Below are 26405 nucleotides of genomic sequence, written 5' to 3'. Positions count from 1 at the left end.
TTGCTCTTTCATTTTGTATTATTTTTATTTCTGAAAATAAATTCACTACTTTATTAAAATTTCATCTATACATTCCAACTCTCTTTTTAATTTCATCTACACAATTTCATATTTCTTTCATTCATTACCAAATATACACATTTTCTTAAAAACAACTCACTTCCTCTTTAATACTAAATCAAAGGGAAGAAAGAGTATTACTACATTAATATACTTGTTTTTATAATTATATTCTAATTATATTTAGTAATTACCACATATGTCAAAGGTCATAATTTTTCATGAGCTTTCTCCTTTTTTCCAAGGCCGAGCCTAAGCCCTAAACTCGACCAATTTTCAACTCAACCCAACACAACCCGTATTCGATCATTTGTATAGGTCTATTACCATATGAGAAGCTCCTAGTCAATGTAGGTGATAAAACAGCACATCACATGGAAGCTTGTATATTTGAGAGCTTCATTTTGCATCAAATTGCTCTTAGAAGTTAGAACCTTTAACAAAACCCCACATACATGGAAGGTACAAAATAGAGCTACTCGAGAGACCGTCTCTCAAGTGAAACGACAATAAAACAAGGAGCCAATATTTTAATAATTGTATAAGTTAAGTTATATTTTTAATAATTGTATAAGTTAAGCTATTCAGCCCATGTATGGAAAGCGTTTCACGTTCTCACCGTGAGACCGTCTTACACAAGAATTTGTTTTCGTCAAGCATTTGAAAGTCAACGATCACATGTTTGTTTTTGTATATATTACATTGTCAAGACTCAAGAATGAGAAACCAGTGTCTAGGAGAGCATCATCATTATCATCATACCCGATATATCTAGCTCATAGAGACTATGAGCAGGGTCTGAAATTTCTCATATTTTTCTTATTACTCAAGAGTGGATGTCTATAAGGTTGACAACAAAATAGTAAAGTATAATAGAATGTAAACAACAAAATAGTTTTATAACATATATACCTTTTATGTTCTACATTTCACAATCAGTAGGTACCTCAAAAATTCCACCTCGGCGAAGAATGCACTGCACTAGGCCGAGGCCTGCTTGGCGGCTGTGGCTGCGGCTGCTGCTGCTGTTGTTGCTGCTCCATGTTCCGTTTCTTCATAATGGAAGAGACTGTCGGACTGAAATAATCCATTGTCTTATGAGACGGAGTTCCTTGCGAGTAAGTCTTTCTCGGTTGCATAAAACTTCTCTGTTTTTCCAATGAGGTTCTTCGGGCAGCAGGATTTCGGTGAACAGGACCCCACCGATTGTAACTCACACAACTTTGGCTCCTCCCAACAGGTTGAAACCTTCCTTCCCTAGGGCTCGTATAGTTTCTACTTTCAGCGGTTTCTGCTGAATACAACGTCTCTCCTTCACTACTCTCCGCGTCTCTCATACCCGATACATCAATGGGTGAAGAGCTCGATTGCCCTTCGCTTGGTGCATTCCCGACAGAACCAGTTGAGCTAGTTTCCTCCATTGCAGCACCTGTATCCTTCATCAGCTTTTCCTCTTTTACTATCCGCGTCTGCACAGGCTCTTTTTCTGTCACTTTGTGCAAACCCGGTAATGGAACTTCATTCACACAATTCTCACCCGTACCAGGAAGCAATTCCATTGATCTATGGGCATGAGGAGCTTTCACTATCCTTGGCGGGAAATTGATATCTAAAAGTGGGACTTGTGTCGTTTCTGTTTTCTTCACTGGGTTTGCGGTCACTTTCGGTGATTCATATATTTCCGGGGTTGGAATTCCCTGAAGATGAGTCGTGCTAGCATGTGGTTGCATGATCGGTTTTTCGTCCTCGCTAGTTTGAGCAGCTGCAGAACACCCTTGTCCAGACTGGTCTTTGGGTTTTGATACAGTATTCGAAGACGATGCAGTGCCCTCGATTTCCTCAGTAGCCTTGAAAACTTGTCTCATCGTAAAGGACGCACACGAATGCTCACTTCTATGGCCAGCCGAGACCAACCGCATTAATGGTAACTTCGGTTTGCTAAGATCGTCTAGGCTGCCTTCCCAGTGCTGATTTAACCAGTCCAATATGATGGGCATAGGGATACCAAATTGCATCGGAAGATCCTTTTTCCAAGAAGCCGATGAAGACGAAGACGTTGATGAAGATTTAGTGTTTGGCGAAGTTGCTAGCTTCATTGGATCGCAGATCATAAATGCGAGGTTTCCTTGTGAATCAAAACCGGCAGAACCAGGGCTCCAAGTAAAACCTTCAGTTGACAGTTTTATAAGATTATCCGTAGCTATCACGACTTTACCTTCGCCGATTGTCAGTTCTCTTTTTTCGGCATGTCCCAGAAGATATACAATGTTGCCCAATTCAAGGCTTGGTTTAGAACAAAGCTTGAAGCATTGAGTTTGCTGACCATGTGCAACTGTATCTCCTTCAATGGTATCTAAGCCGACGATAGTTAGATCAAGGACAGAGCTAGTGATGAAAAACCTGCCAGTAGTAATGGAGTAAGAAAATTACACAACAATCAAAATAGACTAGAAGACAATTTCTGCAAGCCATTTTAAAAATAATGAACCGAGCAGATGAATAAAGGAAGAAAAATGGCGGGGAACACAGTTTCGATGATATGGACAATTCTGCAAGATTTTGAAAAGTCAGGAACACCTTGAACATAGAGCCACTACCTTGTAATAGTTCCACCGTTTTTATAAAATGAATAATTCTGCCTTTTCATTAATCAAGAACAGAGTCGTATGATTCACTAATCTGGTCGTGAATAGGGAATCGCGAATCAGAAATAAGCGAATCATTGTCAATTTTGGTCTATTTTTGGTCTATTTTGGGCGAATTGTGAATCGAGAAAGACAAAATAAATTGCTGATTTGCTGATTATGTTACACTGATAAAGTATAAACCCTAATTTGAGAGGCGTGTTCCCATCGTGATCCATAACGTCAATGGGCAAATGGTTGTTTTCTAGAGCTACCAAGTGCCTCAATCCCATACCATCACCAGCATCCCAGAACTCTCTCACCTTCGCCTATTTCATTCACCATGCGAAACTCCCTTAACCTTCCTATCACTGCCCAAACGCCATGACTATCGCCATGGTAATCGTCTACAGCTCTCCCTGAAAAAACCATTTTATCTAGAATTGTATCACCCCAAGTCCCCTACTCAATTCCCGCAATACCAAAATACTTGACACTAAATAGTCATTGATCAACTGTCAAATTCGTTGAAAAACCCATGAAAATTGTGTCAAGTTTTCTCTGTCATTCTTTTTCTCACACAACCATTTTGTTTCATTGAGGGAAAAGATGTGAGAGGATGAGAAAAGCTCATTTTCCTTTTAAATCTTTTAGAGAGAATTGGTAATTAACATAATGAAGGGGCGTAATCCCTTCAAATCCATTCCTTTCACATCCCTCCCATCCAAAACTGGTATCCAAACAAAAGAAATTATATCTCTCCAGATCCCTACCTTTCCTTCTGTCAATTCCTTCAATCCAAACAAGTTATTAATGAAAATATTAGCATTTCATGCTAGCCACGTATGAATAGTGAAATGGGATATATATATATATATATATATATATATATATATATATATATATGTCGTTGCTTTCTAATTAAGCAACTAGTCTTTCCCGAAATTTCCCATACTAGCACACATTCACGCCAAAAAAAGTTTGCAAAATGTTATTGTTCTTCATTTCCCTCCTTTGTCTCTCCTTTGTCATGTGTGATCATTTTCTTATTGTACTACATATAATTACCGGCACTCCTTAAGGCGCACCAACGAACATTCTATTAATTTACTAAAACTAGAGGCAATGACTTCATAAGCAAATTCCAGCAATAAACAAGTCACCTTCTATGAAAGGAACTTGTTTTACTTGCCTAAGAATGACAATTATGCTTCAAAATTCAGGAGTGTATTAATTACATAAACTGAATAATAGCATTAATTGCATTTATTTATTAGTTAATTGCATGAACTTCAAATCCTTAATTAATAAGCCCAAAATTTCGATAGCAATTTTAAAAACAAGAGATCATAATGTGAACTACATAATCAATCATAGCACAAGATTCAACAATTATAGATCATTGATATACAATTAAGAACTACATAATTAATCTTCCAAAAAAACCAAATTCTCCAGAAAAGTCTAGAAGAACAAATATTATATCAAAAAAAAGATGTAAATCAAAAATTAACACACACCAAGGATGAAAAGGAAGAGAGGTTGGGGTCTACAAACTGGCTGACTACAAGAAACTATCTGCATTACTTTACATTTATTACCAGCTTTTTCACAACAAATCATATCATATCTAGTAAAAAAAAGTTACCAACAAATCATATATCCATAATTATGATGATAATTACCCACAAATCTAACAAATTTACCAATTGGGTAATTATAGGTGCCCGACCGCACATGCCCCTAAAATTAAGAGACATTAGATGATATTAGTTAACATTATATTTTTGCATCTCATTCTGCAACCTCCTTTATTTCCCTTGATAAGGATATAGTCTCCCGTCATATTACCCTCTCCGAACCTGATTATAACTTCTATGAGCAAGATATACCAAGTATAATTTAGTCTCCCGTCATACTACCCTCTCCGGACCTGATTATAGCTTCTATAAGCAGAATATACCGACTATGACAATGAGTTAACATTAATTTTGATTTGTCTTCATTACTTGTATTTTGACCTACAATTTTGTGCCTCAAAATTTTTTGTGGGTTTTTACTCCGCCCCTGATTATCAACAAATCATAGCTCCTCAAATCACATTTCACTGAGCTGAATAATGAACAAAATCACTCTTAACCTCATCAAATCAAATCAAATCAAACAAGTCAATGAGAAAATTTACCAAATTTGAAGTTAGTAACAAGTAACAATCAAATTTAAATCTTTACACATTTCCTGAATTGCATTCAAACAAGAAACCCAGAAAGTCAACATCAATTACCCACAACAAAGAAGCAGATAAAAAGTCAGAAACGTTTACCTGTGAGGAACAAGAGTAGCAGGAACGCCATTTTGAAGCCGGATCTCAGCAGACTCAGCAGCATTAACAGAAGGAAGATTGACATGTGTTGTCAAAAGAAGGTTCTTATGAATCAAAAACCCAGTTCCAGAAGCTTCTACATTACCACCGACAGATCTACCAGAAGCAGAATAAGCAGAGGGAATAGAGAGTTTAGCAATTGCTGAGCTTTTACTAGAAAAAATGGCAGCCTTAAGTCTCTCAGACTTCCCTCCACCATTGCAAAAACACCAAGATTCACTTAACACCCTCATTTTAATTTTTCTACTTAATCGAAACTATTAACATAAACAAAATGGGATTTTTGAGATAAAATGTGGGTTGGATTTCAAATTAAGGGTTAGATCCAAAAGGTTTAGGGCATTCTTAGAAATGGCTTGTTCTTGTTCATCAGTTTTTCCTTCTTTTTCCTTTTTTGGTTTATTATGGAAGTTTTGAAGAGTCCTGACAGGTAGGATTTCAAATGGAAAGAGAAAAGAAAATAGTGTTTTTGTGTAGGAATTATTCAGAGTAAAGTTCAGAGTGGAATGTTAGTATGTTACTCATGAGTCATGATAATTGAGGACGAGTCCCCTTTTCTTTTTTCAATTATCAAAGTGTAAGTCGAGGAAATAAAAGGATTAGTCGAAAATTAAATATAGGGTTTGTTTGGTAAAAGAAAATTAAGGTTTGAGATTGAGATTTTTTTTGGTCAAATTATAAAAAGTTCTTTGTTTGTTTAGGAGGATTGGGAATTGATAAAGGATGAGATTTGTAGATCGAATTGAAATTTAAAAAGTGAAAGTTTCACAAAAGAAGTCTTAGAAGGAAGATTGTATTTGGAATTGACTTAAAAAATTTATAAAAAAACATTTTTGCTATAAATAAAAGTAAAGAAATGTATGAGTTTTAAGAATAATTTTGTAAATATAATTAATTTTTATCTATTTTTATCATTTGCCAAACAAGGACAAGAGATATTGATTTTCAAAGTCTCAATTCAAGTCTCATTTTAGATCTCAACTATAGTTTCATAATTCTCACTCCCAGATGCCAAACACCCCCGTAGTACCCTATAAGAAAAAGATATAGGATTATTGTTTTTCTATTTGTTTTACTATAATCTTTCCATTTGAATTTGCTTATTTGATTATTTGTGTGAAATTATTTTTAGTAAAATAGAGTAAACTGAACAAATAGCATGAGTATTTTCTTAGATTTGGATTCATTCACAATTCAAAAAGTGGTGAAATTCAAAATCAAAAATATAATAAAATAAAAATAAAATTTAAATAATGTGAAATGGTAATTTTGGATACATGTGATTGCCTCATCATCCATGTGTTTTTCATCATTGTTTGTAAACCTATTTCTTCATACCAATTGATAGAATAAAAAAAAGTAATGCATAATTTTTTTGCCTTAAATAAGGAAATATAGGTTGTAAGTCGTTAAAACAAATCAAATAAAAGTATGTATCTAACTTGTTCAATCTAGTAAGAATAATTCTTTTTTTTTTCTTAACTCATTATTGGTAAGATAAACTTTACAAATTAATACTACCTTAAGATTTTAATAATGGTTACAGTAGCAATTACTGTTCAACAACTGATTTTGTTTAGAATATGTTTTTTAATGTATAATGTAAAACATAGTTAAGTGAAATTTTGCTTGATTCGCCTTAATACATATTTTCATAATATTAACTATTTAGAAGTTGAATTTTTTATCATATGAAATTAAAGCTATTAAAGATTAAAATTATACATTGAATAACATAAAAAATATAATGTAGCAACTATTAAAAATCAGAGGAAATATAATAGAAAATACCAATAGATTGTTCCACATAATTAATTTAACTTTTTAAAAGTATAATTTTTTTATCATATGAAATTAAAGTTATTAAGAATTAAAATTGTACATTAATAACATAAAAAATAAAAATATAGCAACTATTAAAATTCATTGAAAGTATGATAGAAAATACTAATAAATTGTTCCACATAATATATTTAACTAGACATAAATTCCTAAAAATCCCTATAATGTACTCCTATGATAAAAAAAATACCAATAATTATTGGTTTATTTATGACTAAGTTATGCGCATCATCTTTGCTCCCACTTTGAGATTTGGATCTTGAACTTGGGTTTCACTAATACTTTTGTGACAAATTAGTTTAGGAATTTTTTATAGATAAGCTAAAATATCTCACTTGTACTTTAATATTTGAAAATTCTATCAAAATACTCCCAATTTTTTATTGTATTACATTGCATATATTCTGAATTTGCTAAGGGCGAACTGAATTAGTATGGTGGGCATTTGATAAAATAAATTATTAAATAATTTGGCTTGTTTAGGTATAAATAGATGTTGAATTGTCAAATTCTTTAATGCTAATATTTGATGAGTTGACTGGTTGAAACAATTAATGGTGAATTAATTTTACTGCAAGCTTTATCTACAAGTGTGTTTAAAATTGACTAGTCAAATCAGTTGATAAAATCAATGGATCAAATTAAATGTTTTATAGCTACTATGTATCAGTTGTTTGCTAAACATAAACTTATGTCCTTATTTTCTACTTATATTTTATTTTCAAAATGAAATTTTAAAATAAAAACTTATTTTTTTCTTGTTTCTGCCTTTTTCTTCTTACTATATTAAATTTTAAATATAAAATATTGATAATAGTATCATCTTTTTTTTTGAATTGTGATAATAGTATCAATTTGATGCGTTTACAATGTCAAATTGTCAACATTGTTAGAATAAAGTTGTACTCTATATAAATCATCCTAAAACTTAAATCATAAGCGTGATATTTTGAAACGGTGGAAGTACGATAAATTAAAAATGACAAATGTAAATTTTGATTTTCACGCAATTTTCCCCTTAATTGCTTCAAGATAATCATTTCTTTACAAAAAAAAAAAAAAAAAAAAAACTCAAATATCATAATATTAATATTTCTTGAATTGATCATGTTAAACCAAATTTTGATGTCATAAAAACGATTTAATTTTCCATGATCACAGCAATTTAAATAAATAAATGATTTTTTTTAGGAAAAATTACCTAGAATAATCTAACCTTTTCATATCTTCCCTGCAATAATTTCATCTATTGATTAATCATAAATAATCCCAATTTTAGAGGTATTGTCCTAGAGTAAACTTGGATAACCCGATGACCTGCTATAGTAGGTAATTCATCAAAATAAGTAAACTGAAAATTAATGTAAAATTAGATAAAAAGTTAAAAAATTTACATAAAAATTTTGAATAATTAAAAAAATCAGAATGTTTTTTCAACATTTTTTAAACATTTTTTCGACATTTTAATTTTATTTATCTTTTTTTTTAAAAAAATATAACTTGCTATAACAAATCATCAGGTTATCGGGTGTACTCTAGGAAAATACCCTATAAAGTTGGGATTATTCATGCGTTAATCAATAGATGAGATTATTGTAGGAAAATCATAAAAAGATTTGATTATTCTAGGTAATTTTTCCCTTTTTTCATACGTTTTTAAGGTAGCTGAATAAACAAATTGTTTAAAGAAATTTTTGGTAAAATTATGTATTTTTATTAACTATATATTAGAGAAAGAGTTGATCAATAAAAAAGTCAACTGAATTAACTTATTTATTTTAGCTCATCAGGCACCAACACAAGTTTTCGGCATTTACCAACAGAAAGTCAAAATTCAAATCTCAACCCGAATTTCGGCATGTACCAACATAAAGTCAAAATTCAAATCTCAGCCCAAAACCATTTACCTACAATAGTCATTTGGTATATGTTTGAAAATATAGATTTGACTCAAATTTAGTGTTTAACAAATAAAAATAATTCAAATTCACCATTATTATAAAAGTAGTTAAAAATGAAAATTTAAGAATAACTTTCCAAATGCAACCTTAAACGTTTTACGCGTTTTATTTGATAAACGACTAAAACAACTAATTGGCTAAAACAAATAACTGAGTTTTCGACCAATACTTTGGGCGGGTCAAACACCGGGCTAAAATAACCCTAAATTTCGTAGGGTTTTAGTCCTAACTTAACATCCCTGCTGCTCCCGGCGATTCCATACTTTCCAACAGGTATTCTTTCTATCTACCCTCTATCCTTCTTTTCTCTCATCGTTATTACTTCTTTTTTTGTTGAAGTTGAAATTAGGGCTTATTGATTCGCGTTTTATGTGTTGTGCTTTGCATATGGTAATGGTGCTTAATCATTTTTGCTCATAACAGTAGTTTAGGAAATTGGAAGTTCGTAAGAGAGAAATTAGGGTTAATGATTGTTGTAGGGGATGTTAAGGAATACAAATTGATCATAAATGATTTCGTTTTTATATTTCAACCCTAGGATTACAAAAGAAGGTTTTCAGTTGTGGAAGATGATGTTTGAGCAATATCATAGTTATGTTCGCGCTGTTTGCGAGAGATAATTGCTAATTTTTTTTCTTTATCATACTAATCAGTGTTAATTTTGGTTGTTTAACGTCGTCTTATAATCTGCAATATCGGACCAAAACTTAATGTTATTGATTGTTTTGTATCCTTCAGCCCTTTTAAGACTTGGACTGCGGCGCCATTGACAAGGTGAAAAGTGAAGCCAGTACTCCTACGGCTGAGAGAAACAAAAGGTGTTGTAAATCATGATTATTCCAGTTCGTTGCTTCACCTGTGGCAAGGTATTGTATTTCAAGGGTTTTATTCGCTGACCAATTATTGCGTTGGCATTTTGCAGTAAAAAAAACCATCATTCATTATCTTCCAAAAAAAACATTTTTCATTAACCTTAAACTAATCTCAGTGATTATTGTTTGCAGGTCATCGGAAACAAATGGGACACCTATCTTGACCTTCTTCAAGCTGACTACACTGAAGGGTACTTCCCTTTTTGTATTTTTGTTCTCTATCTTATTGCTTTTTATCGTTGCATTGTTTGAGTTTTCTGGTGATAGTTTTTATTGATTATGTTGGTTTTCACTGGATTTGACGAACTAGTAATAGGTTTATGCCCTTGATTAGAGCTTAGAGCGTGACGATTAATATATTAGAGTATGTCCGAGTGAATAATTGAACAACCTAGTCTAAGACTTTCCTTGAAAATTCCCCTTTATTTGCAAATGTGTCCACTTAGATCTTTCTTTTTTTGCTAGTGCTTTTTGTTTTAGGCTAGCAACATTACATTTTGGGTATGCTGATAGGTATCAAGATATTGGAGTGGGGCCCAGGTAATTTGGTTGTTAAATGTCGTCTTATAATCTGCAAAACTGGATCAAAACCTAATGTGGTTGTGCTTATAGTTTTTTTCTGGGTGCTTGTTGAAATATCTTTTCCCTTCTGTTTTCAATATTATTTTTTCTAATTATACTTCCCTTTCCTTTTGTTATCATGTGTGCGTGTTTGTATGATATCTTGAAGAAAGTGAGTAGGCTTTAGACGTGATTGTTGATGTCCTAAGTTGTTTTCTGGTTTTAGTGAGTGAATGTTGATCTTCTTTGTAGCCCTTTTTGGTAAAGAACTTATGGTGCCAGAGAAGCTTAATCTCACAGCTCCACTTTGGTACCGCATAATAGTATTTGTATACCCGAAGACTGAAGTGGCTGACATATAATATTTTTGCTTAGGGATGCTCTTGATGCTTTAGGTCTAGTGCGCTATTGCTGCAGGCGGATGCTGATGACTCATGTTGACTTGATTGAGAAGCTCTTGAATTATAACAGTATATTCCTTCTCCTTTTGCACTTTGGGCTTTGTTTTATCCGAAGCGAACATTTTAGAATGTCCACATCGTGTTATGTTTTTCTTTCTACATGTTAACATTTTGAGTAAACCATACCACTCAAATTTGTGCCTCAATGCTTCTTGAAACTGAATTGCATGTTGTATGTTTGATCCTAACTTTGATCACAAAATTAGGTGGCTAAGCTTTATCAATCAGGAATGGTGGATCATAGAGGGTTTATCATCTTAGTGCATTAGAGCATTAGGAGTGTTGTGGTTACCCATTTGATCACTAACTTTCTCCCTTTATCTCTTCTTTTGGCACATTATTTTCCACAATTTTTTCATTTACCTATCTCATATTTGTGCTACCGTCCTGCAACAATATGCTTCCACATATATTTACCAAAAAATGTTAATGCATCTATAGTCACATTCAAATTTGTACACACTACTGTCACTACCGATTGAATGGAGTGCCACTTTTATGGGTAACCAATCCACAATGATGTGGTCTTGCTTTTACCTTATCAATATCTCCGTCTCACTAAAAAAAAAGTCATTGCAGCACCTGCAGTGAATTACCTTTTTAGTAAAACAAAGAAATGGGTAAGGTAAAAGGAGCACCACACTATTGTGATTTAATTACCCATAAAAGTGGCACCCTGTTTATTCGGTAGGGTGCACGCATTTGACAATTAGTAAAAATGCATCACCTGGGATGCATTAACATTAGTACTGGTAGAAATGGAGAAGCACATTGATGGATAGTTAGTTACATGGGTAAATTAAAAAGTTACTGTAAATTGATATGACAAAAGAAGAGGAGAGGAAGTTATTGGACAAATGGGCAAGTACACTATTGCTAATGCTCTTATACATTGAAGCGCGAAACAGGATTGCAGCTCCGGTCTCCGGTTGGAAACGTCTGTACCGGATCCGTATGGAAACGTGACTTAAATTGTCGATGAGGGCGATCTGGTTTCCAGCGACCTTTTAGAAGTTAGCATCAATGTTCCATGTCTGATTTTTTAGGGTTGCCAACTTGCCGCTCCTTTTCTCTTATATATTTGCTCAAAATGCCTACTTATTTTGCCCACTCTTTCTCAAAATGTTTGCTAAATGTTGGGAAGAAAGTTCACTTTATGCTTCTGCTGTTGCTAATGACATTTATGCATCTAAAGTCTGTTTTCAGATTGTGTTGTTTCTGCTGTTGCACTTAGTCTTCATTGTGTGATATTTTCCCCCACCTACTGGCTTCTGATCACAACTGTTTCTACATTTTCCTGATCTTTCTTGGGGGGTAGGGAGCCCTTTTGTTTTCACTTTTCTTTATGTAGTGTACCGGGAATGGGAAATCCAACTTCATCCTTCTTGAGTATGGTGGCATTAGAGTGTCATTTATTCCCTTCACCCACCTTCACTTGAGATGGGTTTCATAGACATGCTATCTGACCTGAATTATTTCTTGCAGCTCTTGACAAGTCCGATACCAGTTGATGAAGCTTGTTTGTGCAGGCGCTTGTCGTAGAAATGGAAAGGGTTCTCTTAAGTTGAAATGTAAATTTAAGATTAAAATTATGTATGGTTGACAACTATGAATATTTCAGGGATATGAAACATGGTGTCTTCTGTTGAAATCATCAACTGTTCGCACATCTTTTTAATCTTGAAATCAAGTATGAATGTTTGTTATGCCATGTAAATATTTTGTGGTCTATTTTCGGTTGTTACTCCTATTAATTTTATTCTCCCTACATCATTTAAATCTCCTCTTGTTAAATACATTGAAGTAGTATTACTTTGTGTTAATGGATTCAACCAAGTTTTAGTTCACTTTTGAATTTAAATTTAGGCTAATGTATGTTCATTTTATGCTCGACATGACAAAAAACACATTCGAGTCGGTTTGCTTAAAGATTTCCTCCGTTATTTTGAATTCACTTGTGTAATATATATTCTTTTTGTTTCTTTTAATTTGCAGTATTTTTCAATTTAATTTGTTTTGTTTATTTTGAACTTTTTCTTTATTGGTAATGGTTATATTTTTTCTTTTAATTTCATCTATAAATTTATATTTGCTTTTCATAATAACAACTCATTTTTATCATCTATTTTAATTTAATTTAATTTAATTTTTTCACAAAATTTCATCTGTTTTACACCTTGTGTAAAAAATAGAGGGACAAACGGATTATATATTTGTGTTGTGCTTGTAATTAGTGACTTAATTTGTATTAAAAATAGAGATTTAGCTTGTAAAAAAATGACTCCTTTATATCGAATACAGATTTTGATCGTGCACTTTTACTCGAAGTAATACATCCACTTATTCATGAACTAGTTTTGGTATAGGTTAATGTGATATGACTATCACATAGAGACGTTTAAAACAGATTTAATGATTTGAAATTTTTTCGACCTTGTAACTGAATTTGATTTGACCCGATATTAAAAATAATTTACAATTATGTCGAAAATAATATGAACACCGAATCCGATTTCAAACGATACAAAACACTTAATCAGTAATCAACCCAATAACTCAATTGAACACCTCTATAACGTCGTATTTCTATACGTAGTCACATGATAGACGTCAGATCATTCATGAAATGGACTCTACCTTCACCAGAACACTCATGAGTCATGACCATCACTTATCTTTATTAATGACGACCAAAAAAATCCTAAATGATAGAATAATCCTAAATCCCAATCCTAATTTTAATTATAAAATATAAAATGTTTTAAAAAATAAAAAAGTTCTATTAGCTAAAAGATAAACTATTGACAAATTTGTGATTTCCACTATCACGTTAGGAAAAATTATTTTTTTTTATGAGTATTAGTCTATTATTACTTGAGACAAATTGCATAAGATAAAGGGAATTAATTTAGTTTACTATATTAAGTGAAAATTTGAAAAAAAAAAGATTATTTAACAATTTTATTCAAAAAAAAGCTTCATTTAAACTTTATTCTCAAAATAAGCGTCCTTACCTCCAAACCTAGGCTTGGTGTATACTCGCACTTACTAACAGCGAATTAAAAGAAATGGTCAAAAATTTAGTCAAGAGATATGTCGCTGTTAATAACAGCGACCTAATGTTTGACTGGTCAAACATAATGTCGTTGTTACTAACAAGTAACAACGATTTCATGCGTTCTAAATTTCAGCTGATGCTCCTTCTTCCTCATTTCACTTTACTTCGTTGAGAGCCCTAATAACCCACGAAAATCTCCCTCTTCTTTCCACCATTAAAATCAACTTCAATCCTTCAATTAATCTCATCATGCTGACGTTCATCTTGAGGAGGTAGACTTAACGTGTCCCGACTATGGTGCCGGGTCCTCACAGGGAGCTGGATCATCCCAGTATCAATCACCTCTTCTACCCGAGCGTCAAGCGACCGCCTCTTACTATCGTTGGAGGCGTCATAAACCGTCACAGTTAGAGAGGGTATAGGAGGAGGATTAACATTAGTATGATGTTTTTATATATTAAACATAAGTAACGTTTTGTATATATTGAATATTTGTAACATGTGGACTGTTGTGTATATTTTGTAATATATATGTAAATGTGTATATATGTTTATCGTATTATCACATGTTTATTATGAATAAAATGATGTTAATTACTTAGAGTTTTCGGTGATAAATCATTCTACCTAGAATTAGGTATGAATTAAATCAAAATCAAACAGACACTCATATTTAAATAGAGAAAATGCTCTCGAAAATTCAACACAATTTCATTCTTGTTCAACGAACCCATATCAAATTACCTTCAAAATCGATTAACTAGAACAAGAATGATGGAGTTTGGATACAATGAAGTAGGAAAATGATGGAGTTATTTATAGAACATAATAACAACGGCTATTTTCAATTTCATAGCGGCTAGTTTAAATCATACAAAAAAGTCAATAAAAGTCAAACCAGGTCAAGCCTAAAGTCGTTGTTACTAACAGCGACTTGACCATTGACTAGTCACAACATTATTTCTCTGTTAGTAACAACGCCATATAGCTTGATTAAAATTTTGACCATTTCTTTATACTCACTTTTAGTAACAGCGATTACGTACGGAGCTTAGCTTTGGGGCCAAAAACGCTTATTTTGGGAATAAAGTTTGGCCAAAGCTTATTCTTTTGATTAAAGTTATTAAAAAATCTTATTTTTTAAAAATTTTCATATTAAGTCAAATCGTTAAGAGTCCACTATCTATTTTATACAAGTCGGGTCACAAATTTTTAATGAAGTATCTCCCCCTTCATACGTCTAATTGTATTTTATAATGACCTATTTTCTTGGTAGTAAAAGTTGATAATGAAAATGTGTTATAGCTTAAAATTTCATGAAATGTATCATGTTATTTCCGTTTAATAAATTTTTGCTCTTTTTTCACAAATATACATTACTGTGTCTTCGAGTGCTAATGCATTAGAATAAATTTTCGAAGAAAATGAAATATCTAAAATAACAAAATTGTTCACCAAAATCACGTTAAATTATCATTAAGATTACCACTATAAATTCATAACTATTCCCACTATTTATGACCTACTCAACTATTAGGCCCAGTGCTCGATAGTAGTATCAAGTAGAAATGTTTAAAACAGACCTAATGACCCAATATTCATCCGATATTATAATCGAATCCGATATCATATGACTTAAAAATAAATTTACAATTATATAAAATCAATGTGGATACACAAATTATTTTCAACCGATTTAAAACATCTGATTTAACATCAACTCGATAACACGAATTATCGGCTATAGTGTCTAACTATGCCATTCAAAATATTTTGGTTGTGGTTGAAATAACCGACCGACCTACTAATAGAAAATTAGAAAGCTGTTTGTTTGGATGTGACTATATATAATCTGTTCGTCTGAAATATTAGGGGTAGGGATTTCGCAAATTAGGGTTTTTGAACAAGAGTGTTGAACTTCTACCAGGATTAGCTGCAAAAGACAATGATTTACGACGTGAATTCAACTCTCTTCCGTTCCTTTCTCAGCCAGAAGGGTGGAGCTTCTGAGAAGAGGTACCTTATCTTCTTTTTCTCCCTTTCTTTTTTGTTTTATATTTAAAATTTGTGTGATGATATGTTTGTTTTTCAATTTTTTCTGTGTTAGATCTGATTTAAAGAATTTTCGCATACCTGTAGCATCATTTTATTTTATGCAAATGATGTTTGATTTCATGAAAAATGTGTATATTGCTATAATGAAAATTTGAATTCAAATGGTTGAAGAAAGGTGTGTTTGATGCAATTGGAATGATGAAATGAGTTGCTAGTTTCCTCTAGTAAAAGAATTTGAGTTTTGTAATTGACTTGAAGGTGAAACAATACGTTAGTTGTAAATTTGAGGCGATGTTTTCATTTGATGGCTCTCTTAATAGCTAGTTTGTAATGTGGATTTAAAGATATAAGTTGTGATTTGCTTACAGACAGGTGGCCTGTTTCTTGTAATTCTTTGATAAATCAGTGGTTTGTTTCATTTTGTGCTTTGTAAAGCTGTTGGATAAATTTTGTGGATCTTGACCTGAGCTTGTTTGTTAAATGAAAGTTTATTTGCTGTGGAGTGTCTACTACGAGTAAGAAAGATTGGGAAGATTGTTAGGTCTTAGAATAGAAAGCACTGTTTACTTTATGGCACAAGAACAGTGTAGGATTTGGATATGGTATCCAACTGAGATGCAGTTGCACTTATTCGATCTGAAGGTCTGTCCGGTTTTGTAGTGTCACATCCATGTCGGGAACAAACTCGGGTGAGGTTTGCATAGGACCAGATTTTGGATTAAAGCGAGTTATAATGATAGTGTATCTTTCATTCGGTTTTTCAATTTTTGAATTGGTGTGAAATTGTACATGTATACAACTTGTGTTTTAATAAAGATAATCATACACATTTAACTTGTATTGTATTGAAGTACGGCTTGTGTATAAAAATTTAGATCTTAGTATGAAAGTCAGAAGTTTCACTTGTTTCAGACTTAAAATATGTTGACATTCTTTTGCTGATAACTCTTCACTTGTTTCTAATATCAAAGGTATGGCTTTTGTATAGAGATTAAAAAAAAATGAAAGTTAGAGATTTAGAGCTTGTTATCGAGGATTGTATGGCAAGATTTATGTGGAAATATATTTCATATTGTTTAATTTTCTGTAACTACTTATAAAGATGGTTTAATGTTGTATTGTAAGCACAAAAAAGGTCTGCAACTGGTTCTTTGCAGTCAACTTTATATGTTTGACTGGAACTTTTTGATCTTACTGATGTGCAAAACCTTCTTTTAAATGCTAATTATGATATATTATCATTTTAATGTTTTTTGGGTATTTCCTTTTGTTAATCATAGCTCTAGCTGAGCGATAAATAAATATCTCATAATGTTTTAATAGAAAATTTATGTGTTGGTGGTGATTTTGGATGTTTCACATATGTACTTATTATCCCATATACCACTTTACGACTATAGGTAGCAGAATCATGTATATCTAAAAAATCATGTATAACTGGGTGACATACACGGATACACCTCTTATTATTACTTTCTTGTTTGTGGGGTGTGCAAGAGTATCAGAGAGTGAATGACAAGGGTTCTGCTTCTATATGGTTATATTATCACATTGTAATCTAAGATCATATCAAGGTATCCAGGAATTCGTGGAAAATTTCCCTTTTGGATTGAATTATTGTTGTCCATTAAATAGAAAGCTCAACACCTGCCTTGTGTCTCACCCTTCATCAAACTTATGAAGTGTTGCTAATAATCTGATTTACTTTTTAGGATTTCATATTCGGATTCCAAGCTGATGTATATCCAAGCTAGATGTTGAAATCCAATGTGCTGAAATCCATTGTTTAGTTTCTTTGCTTAATACTAGGATTGGAATATTATGTTGTAACTTCACATAAATAAGTATATATGCTTAATGAACCATTTTACGTTAGTTTGTTATAATCCAAACCAAGGAACTATAAATCTTTGGCCCCATCGAAATAAGGGAGTAAGGGACATATTCATTAGTCATGCATGATATTTTGACATGGTCTTGAAATGTTTTATATTTTCTAAACTTGTAGTAATATTTTGTATAAAAGCTTTGCCAAATTTACCTTTTTGCGTGAACAAGAGAGACTGTATATATGGAATGAGATATATCACTTCTATCTTAATGCAATGCTTTTAGCTCATAGACATGCCGAGTTTTATCTGATTTTTCTTTTTACATTTTTCCCATATCCAAATGACTCATCTTTCTTATACTCGGTAACTATTTTTTGCTAAAATCTCATACTGGAAAGTTATCCTTGGACGTGCAGGAAAACTGAGGAACAAAAGCCAAAGGAACAGAAACCAAAAGCTAGTGACAACAAGCCTGTCATGAACGACTAATTTTGGGATTTACCAGATATGCATTTGATGAACGAGTAACAAGCTGGCATCTGTTCTTATGTACAAGTTATTAGAAGTTAAAAAATGGGATGAAAAGTGACTAATAAGCTTGCTCCTTGTATCTCATAATGTTTGTTTTTTGAATTGGCTTGAAGTCTTTTGAACATGATATCTCGAAATGCTTCTCTGTTAAGTTTCTGATTGATAGCTGCTCTCTTTTTGGGGTATGTTATTCTCGATTGGTGTGTGGCAATCACCGGTTATTAGTCACTGCATATTTTGGTTATGATATTGATATCTGTGTTTTGTTTTGGCCATGTTTGGTTGGTACTTTGGTAGCCATAAGCGTTCGGTCTGGGCCTTCCTGTCACATTCTTTTCAAGAGTACTGAGACTTGAGACTCGGACAGTATAGGACCTTGTTGAATGAAGTCTTGGCTTATTGGCTTCTATGCAGTGAGAGACTAAGAATATTATTTTAGTACTCCTAAAGGAGATTTTGAACTTCAAGACTTGGTTATAATCCCCCTAGAAGAGTAATCCACGCCTGTTTTTCCATAAATGCGCACTTAATACGAAGAAAAAAAATGATTATGTTTTTTTGTAGATTATGAAATCAGAAATTGTGCAAAGAGTTTGTAAGGCTTTTTGAAATGTTCATGTGAGAGAAAAACAAGAATACATAACTTCTTAAGGAAAGGAAAGGTACAGATATTAACGTTTTCCTACATGCAATTTTCATTATATTCCATCATGCTTTAATAAAGAAATATAATTATCTTATTATGTAACAGATTGAATAACAATTAAAATTTTCTAACAGACGCGACTGTGTTGAAGTGCTTAGACAGTGCTCGAACAAGCAAATACCAAAATACTTTTAACTAGCATTATGCCTCGAAATTGACCAAGTGCTCGACGGAGGCACACAAGTGCTCAAACGAGCTCACTCTAAATACCCAACAAATATTCATGAATAGTTTATTTTTTTATTTTTAATTTTTATTTCACCAAAGTTACTACTTAACATAAATACCTACAACAAATAAGTTAAAGATTTACAAAACGTAACAAAAATACTTATGGCACAACAAAACACATACATCAAATAATCTAAACATTTACAGGTGTTACAACACATAATCTAAACCCTTACGGTAAATAACCCAAAGTACACCTATAGCACATAACACCTACTTGATAATTTCAGGATGTCAAAACACCTACTTGATATACTGTGAACCCTTATTTGACATATTCTAAGTGTCTACTTGAGGTATCCTAAAGCCCTACCGAGTTAGTTGTGCAGTTACACTACTTTTTTTGTTTCACAAATTCTTGTGAGAGATAGTGTCTTTGAAAGACCATCTTTAATTGGGCAGACCCATCATATATTTTTTTAAATATTATAAGTAGGCATTAAGAAAGATGTAAGTAGTCATTTAGAATAATGTGAGTAGGCATTAATGATACGGTAATTAAGCATTTAGAATAATGTAAGTAAGCTTTAAGAATACGATAAGTAGGGATTAATCTTTAATGAGCTGGACTTAAGATATGTCTCTAAAAAAAATGGTCTCTCAAGAGACTAGCTGTTTCTGTTTTTGTATTTTTCAAAAATTTATGAGCCGATCCATTTAAGATCGTCTCTTTAAAAGACTGTTTTTCACATCAATTTGTGTTAAATAAGTAGTTACAACTAATAATCGATGGACAACGAAGTATTGCAAACCTCTAGAAATTAACGCTAATACACCATTTGTCCTTTTGAAAATGATAGTATAGCCTAGTAATAGAAAATTTAAAAGCACAAGATAATACTCTCTCTAATTTAGAGAAATTGCATTATTTAATTTTATATTACTCATTAATTTATTTTATTTTTAATCTAGATGCAAAAACAATAAGTAAAATCTCCGTATCAACGTAATATGTTAATATTAATTTTTTTAATTTTTTAATTATAAATAATTAAAGAAATGTAGAATTAAACTTATGCATTAAAATAAAAGAATAATAATCAAATGAAACGTGGCTCGTAAAAGTCAACAACTTACAAAAATATATAAAAGGAAAATAAAAAACCCAATTTTGTATAGAAGAAATGCTACAGCCTACGACAATCAAAAGCAAAAAAAATACAGCATACCTCAAAAAGAAAAATAAAGGAAGAAGAAATCCAATTGAATGGAAACCCAGAATTCAAAATTGATGTACATGGCTTTAACAGTCATAATAATAATAATAATAATCCCTGCAATTTTAGGGTATCTGGGTATTATGAAATGGTTGAGAAGAAAAAAATACCCACCAGTTGCAGGCACCATGTTTAATCAGCTTCTAAACTTCAAAAAGCTTCATCATTATATGACACATCTTGCTGCTAAATACAAAACTTACAGATTATTAACCCCTTTTCGAAATGAAATTTACACTTCTGATCCTTCTAATATTGAGTATTTCCTCAAGACCAATTTTTCTAATTATGGCAAGGTATGTCAACTCTCACCTTCATCTCAATTTCATCTCCATCTTTTGTTTGTTCTGTTCACTTTTTTTTCAGATTCAAATTCCAATACTTCATCTGGATTCTAATGTTCATCAATTGATTTTATTTGGTATATATTTCTCTGTAAAACATAGTCAAGTGGGATTTTATTTTTTAGTGTATATTTTCATAATTTTAACTTTTTAAAATCTTTTATCGTATGAAATTAAAGATATTTAACGTGAATTTGGTTAGAGTCAATGTGATAAGAAGTCGTAGGTTCGAATCTCAATTACCTTTCTATTAAAGTGGAATATTTAACGCGAGTTATGAGGAAAGCTCGTAATGTATCCATACTTCTAACGGGCCGTTTATTAACCCAAAATATGTTATATTATCTAACAATTAAGAAATAATCAAGTTTAAAATTTGTTTTAAGATTTGTGTAAAATATAGTCAATAAATAAAAAGAAACGTAGAGTAGAAGAATTGGTGGGTGTGTTATTGAGAAATACGTAATATTCGAAATAAATACACTACCTCTTCTTCCATGTGAACTTAATACAGCACAGCTAGCCTACAATTTTTTATTTTTAGTTGGATGATACTTCCTGCGCCCACATTAATTACTTGTTTTTTTTTAACATTTATCAATTATTTTTATTTTGTGTTTTTATAATGTATATTTTATAAGTTAATTCTAAAACAATGAGATTATGTTGGATTTATATTAATATAGAAGCATAAAGTTTATTGACATCAATCTTTTATACTTTTTAATTAAAAGGTGAAAAGGAGATAAATATTTCAACCTTTTTGCTGGTACGCTAAAATAATTTCATCTTTAGATTATTTTTATTAATTTAATATTTGTCCTTAGTTTGCTGTGAATAATCGAACCTTTGTCTAAGCTGGTTGGCATCCAACGTCAACTTTTTTGGTTCCAACTAGAGGTGTTCAATGGGCCGGATCAAAATTTAAATGGGCCGGGTCGAGGCAGGTCATGTCAAATTTTAAATGGGTTGGGGCGGGTCAAAGCCCATTTAAATACGACCCACTTTGACCCATTTTTTAAAAGTTTATATAATAGTTTTTTGTATTCTACTTTGTGGTTCGTTGGGTCGACCCACATATGTATGCAATAACATCATATAAAAATATTAAAAAAAGGGTAAATTTTTTTCGCATTTCCTATAATTATCCGACCCGACCCGCTAATGATCTATTAAAATGTAACCCGACCCTTGACCTGTTGGGTTGACCTATTCCGTTAAACACCTATAGTTCCAACTAATCCTATACTTGCAAAATTGCAGGGGGACTATAACTATGCCAATCTAAGTGATCTATTGGGTGACGGGATCTTTGCTGTAGATGGTGAAAAATGGCGCCACCAAAGGAAAGTTTCGAGCTACGAGTTCTCCACAAGGGTATTGAGGGATTATAGCACCATGATCTTCCGCGACAATGCAGTTAAACTCGCAAATGTAATCGCTAATGCTGCAAATTCCGACCAAATCATGGACATCCAAGTAAGATATTTGATCAATCAGTTACTCTTACAACATGGGCTAGATTTGAATGATTGATCAAATTTGGGTGTGTGCAGGATTTGTTCATGAAATCAACACTAGACTCTATCTTCAAAGTTGCATTTGGAGTTGAATTAGATAGTATGTGTGGATCAAATGAAGAAGGGAAACAGTTTAGCGAGGCGTTCGATGATTCTAGTGCGTTATCCTTGTACCGATATGTAGACATCTTGTGGCCGATCAAAAAATTTCTCAATATTGGTTCCGAGGCAAAGCTTAAGAGGAACATCAAAATTGTCGATGATTTTGTTTACAAGTTGATCAAGAACAAAGTCGAAGCAATGAAAAGTCCACAAAAGGATTCTTTAGTAAGTGAATCATATCATAAAGGCCGTGTTTGATAAATAACTGTTTAGTTGACTTTAAGTTCAAAACTGTCGAGAAATCAACTCAACCAAAAGTTTAAGCTAATTGTTAAAGCACCAAGATATAATATATACTCTAACACGCCCCTTCACACGAGAGCCCTTTGAGCTAGAAATGTGGATGCAATATCCTAGTACTTGGCGCTAAATATTCCACTTTAAATGAGGAGTGGTTGAGATTCAAACCCGTGACCTCTTGTCACGTTGGCTCTGATATCATGTCGAAGAACCAACTCAACCAAAAGTTTAAGCTGATGGTTGAAGCCCCAAGATTTACTATATAGTCTAACAAAAACCAACCAACGGTTTCAGCCATAAATGATTTATCGAGTTTTCTATATGGATTGCAGTTAAAGAAAGACGACATCTTGTCGAGATTCTTGGATGTGGGTAATGATGATTTGAAGTATTTGAGAGACATAATCTTGAATTTTGTGATTGCTGGGAAAGACACCACAGCAGGTACACTTTCATGGTTTACATATATGATTTGTAAACACCAAAAAGTGCAGGATAAGGTTGCTGAAGAAGTAAGGAAAGTTACAAACATGAAAGGTGTAAGAAATTATTCAGAGTTTGCAGCATGTCTGACTGAAGAAGCACTTGAAAGAATGCAGTATTTACATGCTGCATTGACTGAGACTCTCAGACTCTATCCTGCTGTTCCAGTGGTAAGTGCTAACTTTAGTAAATAGGGATTAGCATTTTCGGGTCTGGGTCGGGTCTGGGATAGGGTCCTGACCCAGATCCTAAGTCCAAAAAATAAGACCCGGTCCTACTTAGGATTTTGACTTGAACCTTAAAAAATTTATATTTGTAAGTGAGGTTTTAGGGTCTAAAAAATACACCCTAATATGGACACATGTTAGACTCTAATCTAAACCCATATTAGAGACTCTTTGTTCTCATTTCCTTGTAATCCTTGCTTGCCAAGCGTAGTGCGAAGTTGTGGTAGCGGTCGTGGTAACGACACGGTGATGCATCTGTCATACCGCCAAATAATCTTAAGCCGGCCTAAAATGAATTTTCTTTTAACACCTTGACAACAACATTCTATCACTACAATGTCATCAAATGACTCTCACCTATACGAGATTTGAGGTCGATGTGTGCAACCCGACCCTTGTTAGTGATGAAACCCCAATAATCTTTTCTCTGCACCTGCTCATAATGCACAAAACTGCTATATTTTTAGACTATTTCAAACCAATTCCAGTCATATAAGGTTTGGTAATGGTACAGGACTCGAAGATATGTTTTGCTGATGACACATTTCCTGATGGATACTGTGTGAATAAAGGAGACATGGTAGCTTACCAACCCTATGCAATGGGAAGAATGAAGTTTATTTGGGGCGACGATGCGAAGGAGTTTCGACCAGAAAGATGGCTTAATCAAGACGGCCTCTTCCAAGCAGAGAGTCCCTTCAAGTTTACAGCCTTTCAGGTTTGCCTTTTACATTATGCGTAAACCAACTTAATCAAAAGATTAAATTTATGGTTCAAGGCTTCAGGCTCAAGATATGTTATATATAGTATCACGTGCCTTTACTTTTTCATGTCTAATGCTAAATATTTCACTTAAAATGAGGGTGAATGAGAGTTGAAGCCGTGGCCTTCCATTACATTGGCTTTTGATACTATGTTAAAAGAACCAATTCAATCAAATCTTAAACATATGATTAGAACTCCAAAATTTTTTATACACACTATCATGCCCCTTCACATGAGACCATTGGGGCTTAAAAGTGTAGACGCAATACATACCCTTATATTGGACGGTAAAAATTTTACTTGAACTAAGGAGTGGCTGTAGTGAACCCATATCTTCCTTCACGTTGGCTTCTGATACAATATCAATAGAACCAATTACCAACTTAAACTTATTGTTAAAATCTCAAGATATGTTATATACTGAATACTCTATCACGTCTCTCGTGTGAGGGCGTTTTTGCCAAACAGTGTAAATACTATATATTCTCCTCATATTCTACTTGAAAAATGGGTGAATGAGATTTGAACTCTCGACCTTCTTCACGTTGGCTTCTAATACTATATTAAAAGAACCAACTTAATCAAAGATTAAGCTTAAAGTTCACGCCAAGATATGTTATATACTCGATCAATCGGTAAAGTAATTTAAGTGCCTTAGCGTGTTGGGAATCTTATGTTGTTGTTGTTGTTGTTAATAGGCAGGTCCACGAATTTGTCTAGGAAAGGAGTTTGCTTACAGGCAGATGAAGATCTTTTCAGCTGTTTTGTTGAGCAGTTTCATCTTCAAACTTAGTGATGAGGAAAGCATAGTAAATTATAGGACTATGATTAATCTTCACATTGATGGTGGTTTACACATTTGTGCTCTCCATCGAGATTAAGCACCCAACAAAATGAGGTATATTAGTGTATGATACAAAATAACTACAATAACTTTTTATTATTTTGTATTGTATATTAGGGTATAATCCTATTTATATGTACAAATTCTCAAACGAGATGCTTTCATGTTTAGACTATTTCTATTAGGTTGGATTAATGTACAATTATATCATAAATACTAATAAAAGAACTGGAAAATAACACATGACAACTTCTTATAATTTTGTAAAATATAGAAGTATTAATTTAATTGGACTATAATTGATTGTGTGCATGATAATTTATTTTCCTAAATCAATTTAAAGTTAAATTAGGTAAGTATTTAAGATACACTTTTACATTAATTTTTTATATTTAAATAAGAATCTTAAAGAGAATAATTGTTTAAAAATATATATTTTTTATGTATGTAAGAAATTATTTTTTGAAAAATATATTGATTTAAATTACCATCATAATCATGAATATTAATAAAAAGAGCCGAAAAAACAAATGACAACTTCTTAGAGTTTTGCCAAATTTACTTATTTCGTAAGCCTAAACTTGATTGCGTGGAAATTTATTTTCCCAAAAAACTAAGTAACATAAGTATTTAAAAGATTTCATTAGAGTAATTCTTTATACCAAAATAAGAATCTTTATGATATTAATTGTTTCAAATAAACTTTTTATACGTAAGTAAGAAATTATTTTTTAAAATTATATTCATTTAAATTATTAAACGATATTTTAATTAGATTAAAATTACAATCAAATAAATTAATTAGTTTGATTCAACTCAAAATAACTTCAATTCATTCATAAATAGTTAGTTTATTTTATTCAATTAAATTGTAGAAGACCACCAAAAAAATCTTTTACTAAAATTTAAGAGCTAAATTAGATTTAATATTTTAGTAAGTAAACTATATTGTTGTCTGAAGTATTTATTTTATTAAAAAATGTAGTATTTACATACTTTTCTTAAACAAAAGAGTATTTTTTTTCCTTGAAATATTCTTTGAAAATTATTTGTATATGTCATTATATTAATAAACTTCGTGCATTGCACGGGTTTCTAAATTAGTTACAGTTATAAAGTGATTACTTATAATCTTAGTGTAATCGTTTGCAATCTTAACGCGATTAATTATAATCTCTAAATGATCACTTATAATCATTAATGATCAATTAGAAAATAATCTGATTGTTTGAGTCCTATGATCAATTAGAAAATAATCTGATTGTTTGAGTCCTATGATCAATTAGAAAATAATCTAATTGTTTGAGTCCGTCTTACAGTGAAACGGTTACAAAACTTACAAATATATCAATTGCACGATTAGACTTTAAGAAAGGGCAATCTTTCATCAAAAGACCTCTTGCATGGTGCGCCACTTTTTTTGGGT

General features: G+C 32.2%; 4 protein-coding genes across 5 annotated transcripts; 3 read left to right on the top strand and 1 right to left on the bottom strand.

Moving 5' to 3' along the window:
• Positions 1-828: 828 nt before the first annotated feature.
• Positions 829-5621, bottom strand: LOC130827424 (uncharacterized). Its single transcript, XM_057693144.1, has 2 exons — positions 5008-5621; positions 829-2460 (listed from the first exon to the last, which is right to left on the bottom strand). Exons 1-2 carry the CDS (start codon positions 5298-5300, stop codon positions 1008-1010), a joined length of 1746 nt encoding a protein of 581 aa, XP_057549127.1. The 5' UTR covers positions 5301-5621; the 3' UTR covers positions 829-1007.
• A 3368-nt stretch (positions 5622-8989) lies between these two features.
• Positions 8990-12532, top strand: LOC130827423 (DNA-directed RNA polymerases I, II, and III subunit RPABC5). Of its 2 annotated transcripts, none has more exons than XM_057693142.1 (5): positions 8990-9143; positions 9609-9736; positions 9875-9933; positions 10679-10773; positions 12250-12532. In XM_057693142.1, the coding sequence occupies exons 2-5, from the start codon at positions 9701-9703 to the stop codon at positions 12273-12275; spliced, it is 216 nt and encodes a 71-aa protein (XP_057549125.1). In that variant the 5' UTR covers positions 8990-9143; positions 9609-9700; the 3' UTR covers positions 12276-12532. The 2 variants fall into 2 exon arrangements, with proteins under 2 accessions (XP_057549125.1, XP_057549126.1); XM_057693143.1 differs by lacking the exon at positions 8990-9143 and adding an exon at positions 9160-9260.
• A 3110-nt stretch (positions 12533-15642) lies between these two features.
• LOC130827422 (wound-induced basic protein) lies at positions 15643-18468 on the top strand. Its single transcript, XM_057693141.1, has 2 exons — positions 15643-15838; positions 18126-18468. Exons 1-2 carry the CDS (start codon positions 15768-15770, stop codon positions 18196-18198), a joined length of 144 nt encoding a protein of 47 aa, XP_057549124.1. The 5' UTR covers positions 15643-15767; the 3' UTR covers positions 18199-18468.
• A 1836-nt stretch (positions 18469-20304) lies between these two features.
• On the top strand, positions 20305-25288 carry LOC130827421 (cytochrome P450 704C1-like). Its single transcript, XM_057693140.1, has 6 exons — positions 20305-20690; positions 22002-22217; positions 22295-22585; positions 22993-23313; positions 23885-24088; positions 24834-25288. Exons 1-6 carry the CDS (start codon positions 20385-20387, stop codon positions 25014-25016), a joined length of 1521 nt encoding a protein of 506 aa, XP_057549123.1. The 5' UTR covers positions 20305-20384; the 3' UTR covers positions 25017-25288.
• The last annotated feature ends 1117 nt before the right edge of the window (positions 25289-26405 follow it).

This window comes from Amaranthus tricolor, chromosome 11 (assembly GCF_026212465.1).
Source record: "Amaranthus tricolor cultivar Red isolate AtriRed21 chromosome 11, ASM2621246v1, whole genome shotgun sequence".
NCBI lineage: Eukaryota > Viridiplantae > Streptophyta > Magnoliopsida > Caryophyllales > Amaranthaceae > Amaranthus > Amaranthus tricolor.
The sequence above is the reverse complement of the archived record's forward strand: the minus strand, read 5'-3'. Positions and strand labels throughout refer to the sequence as shown.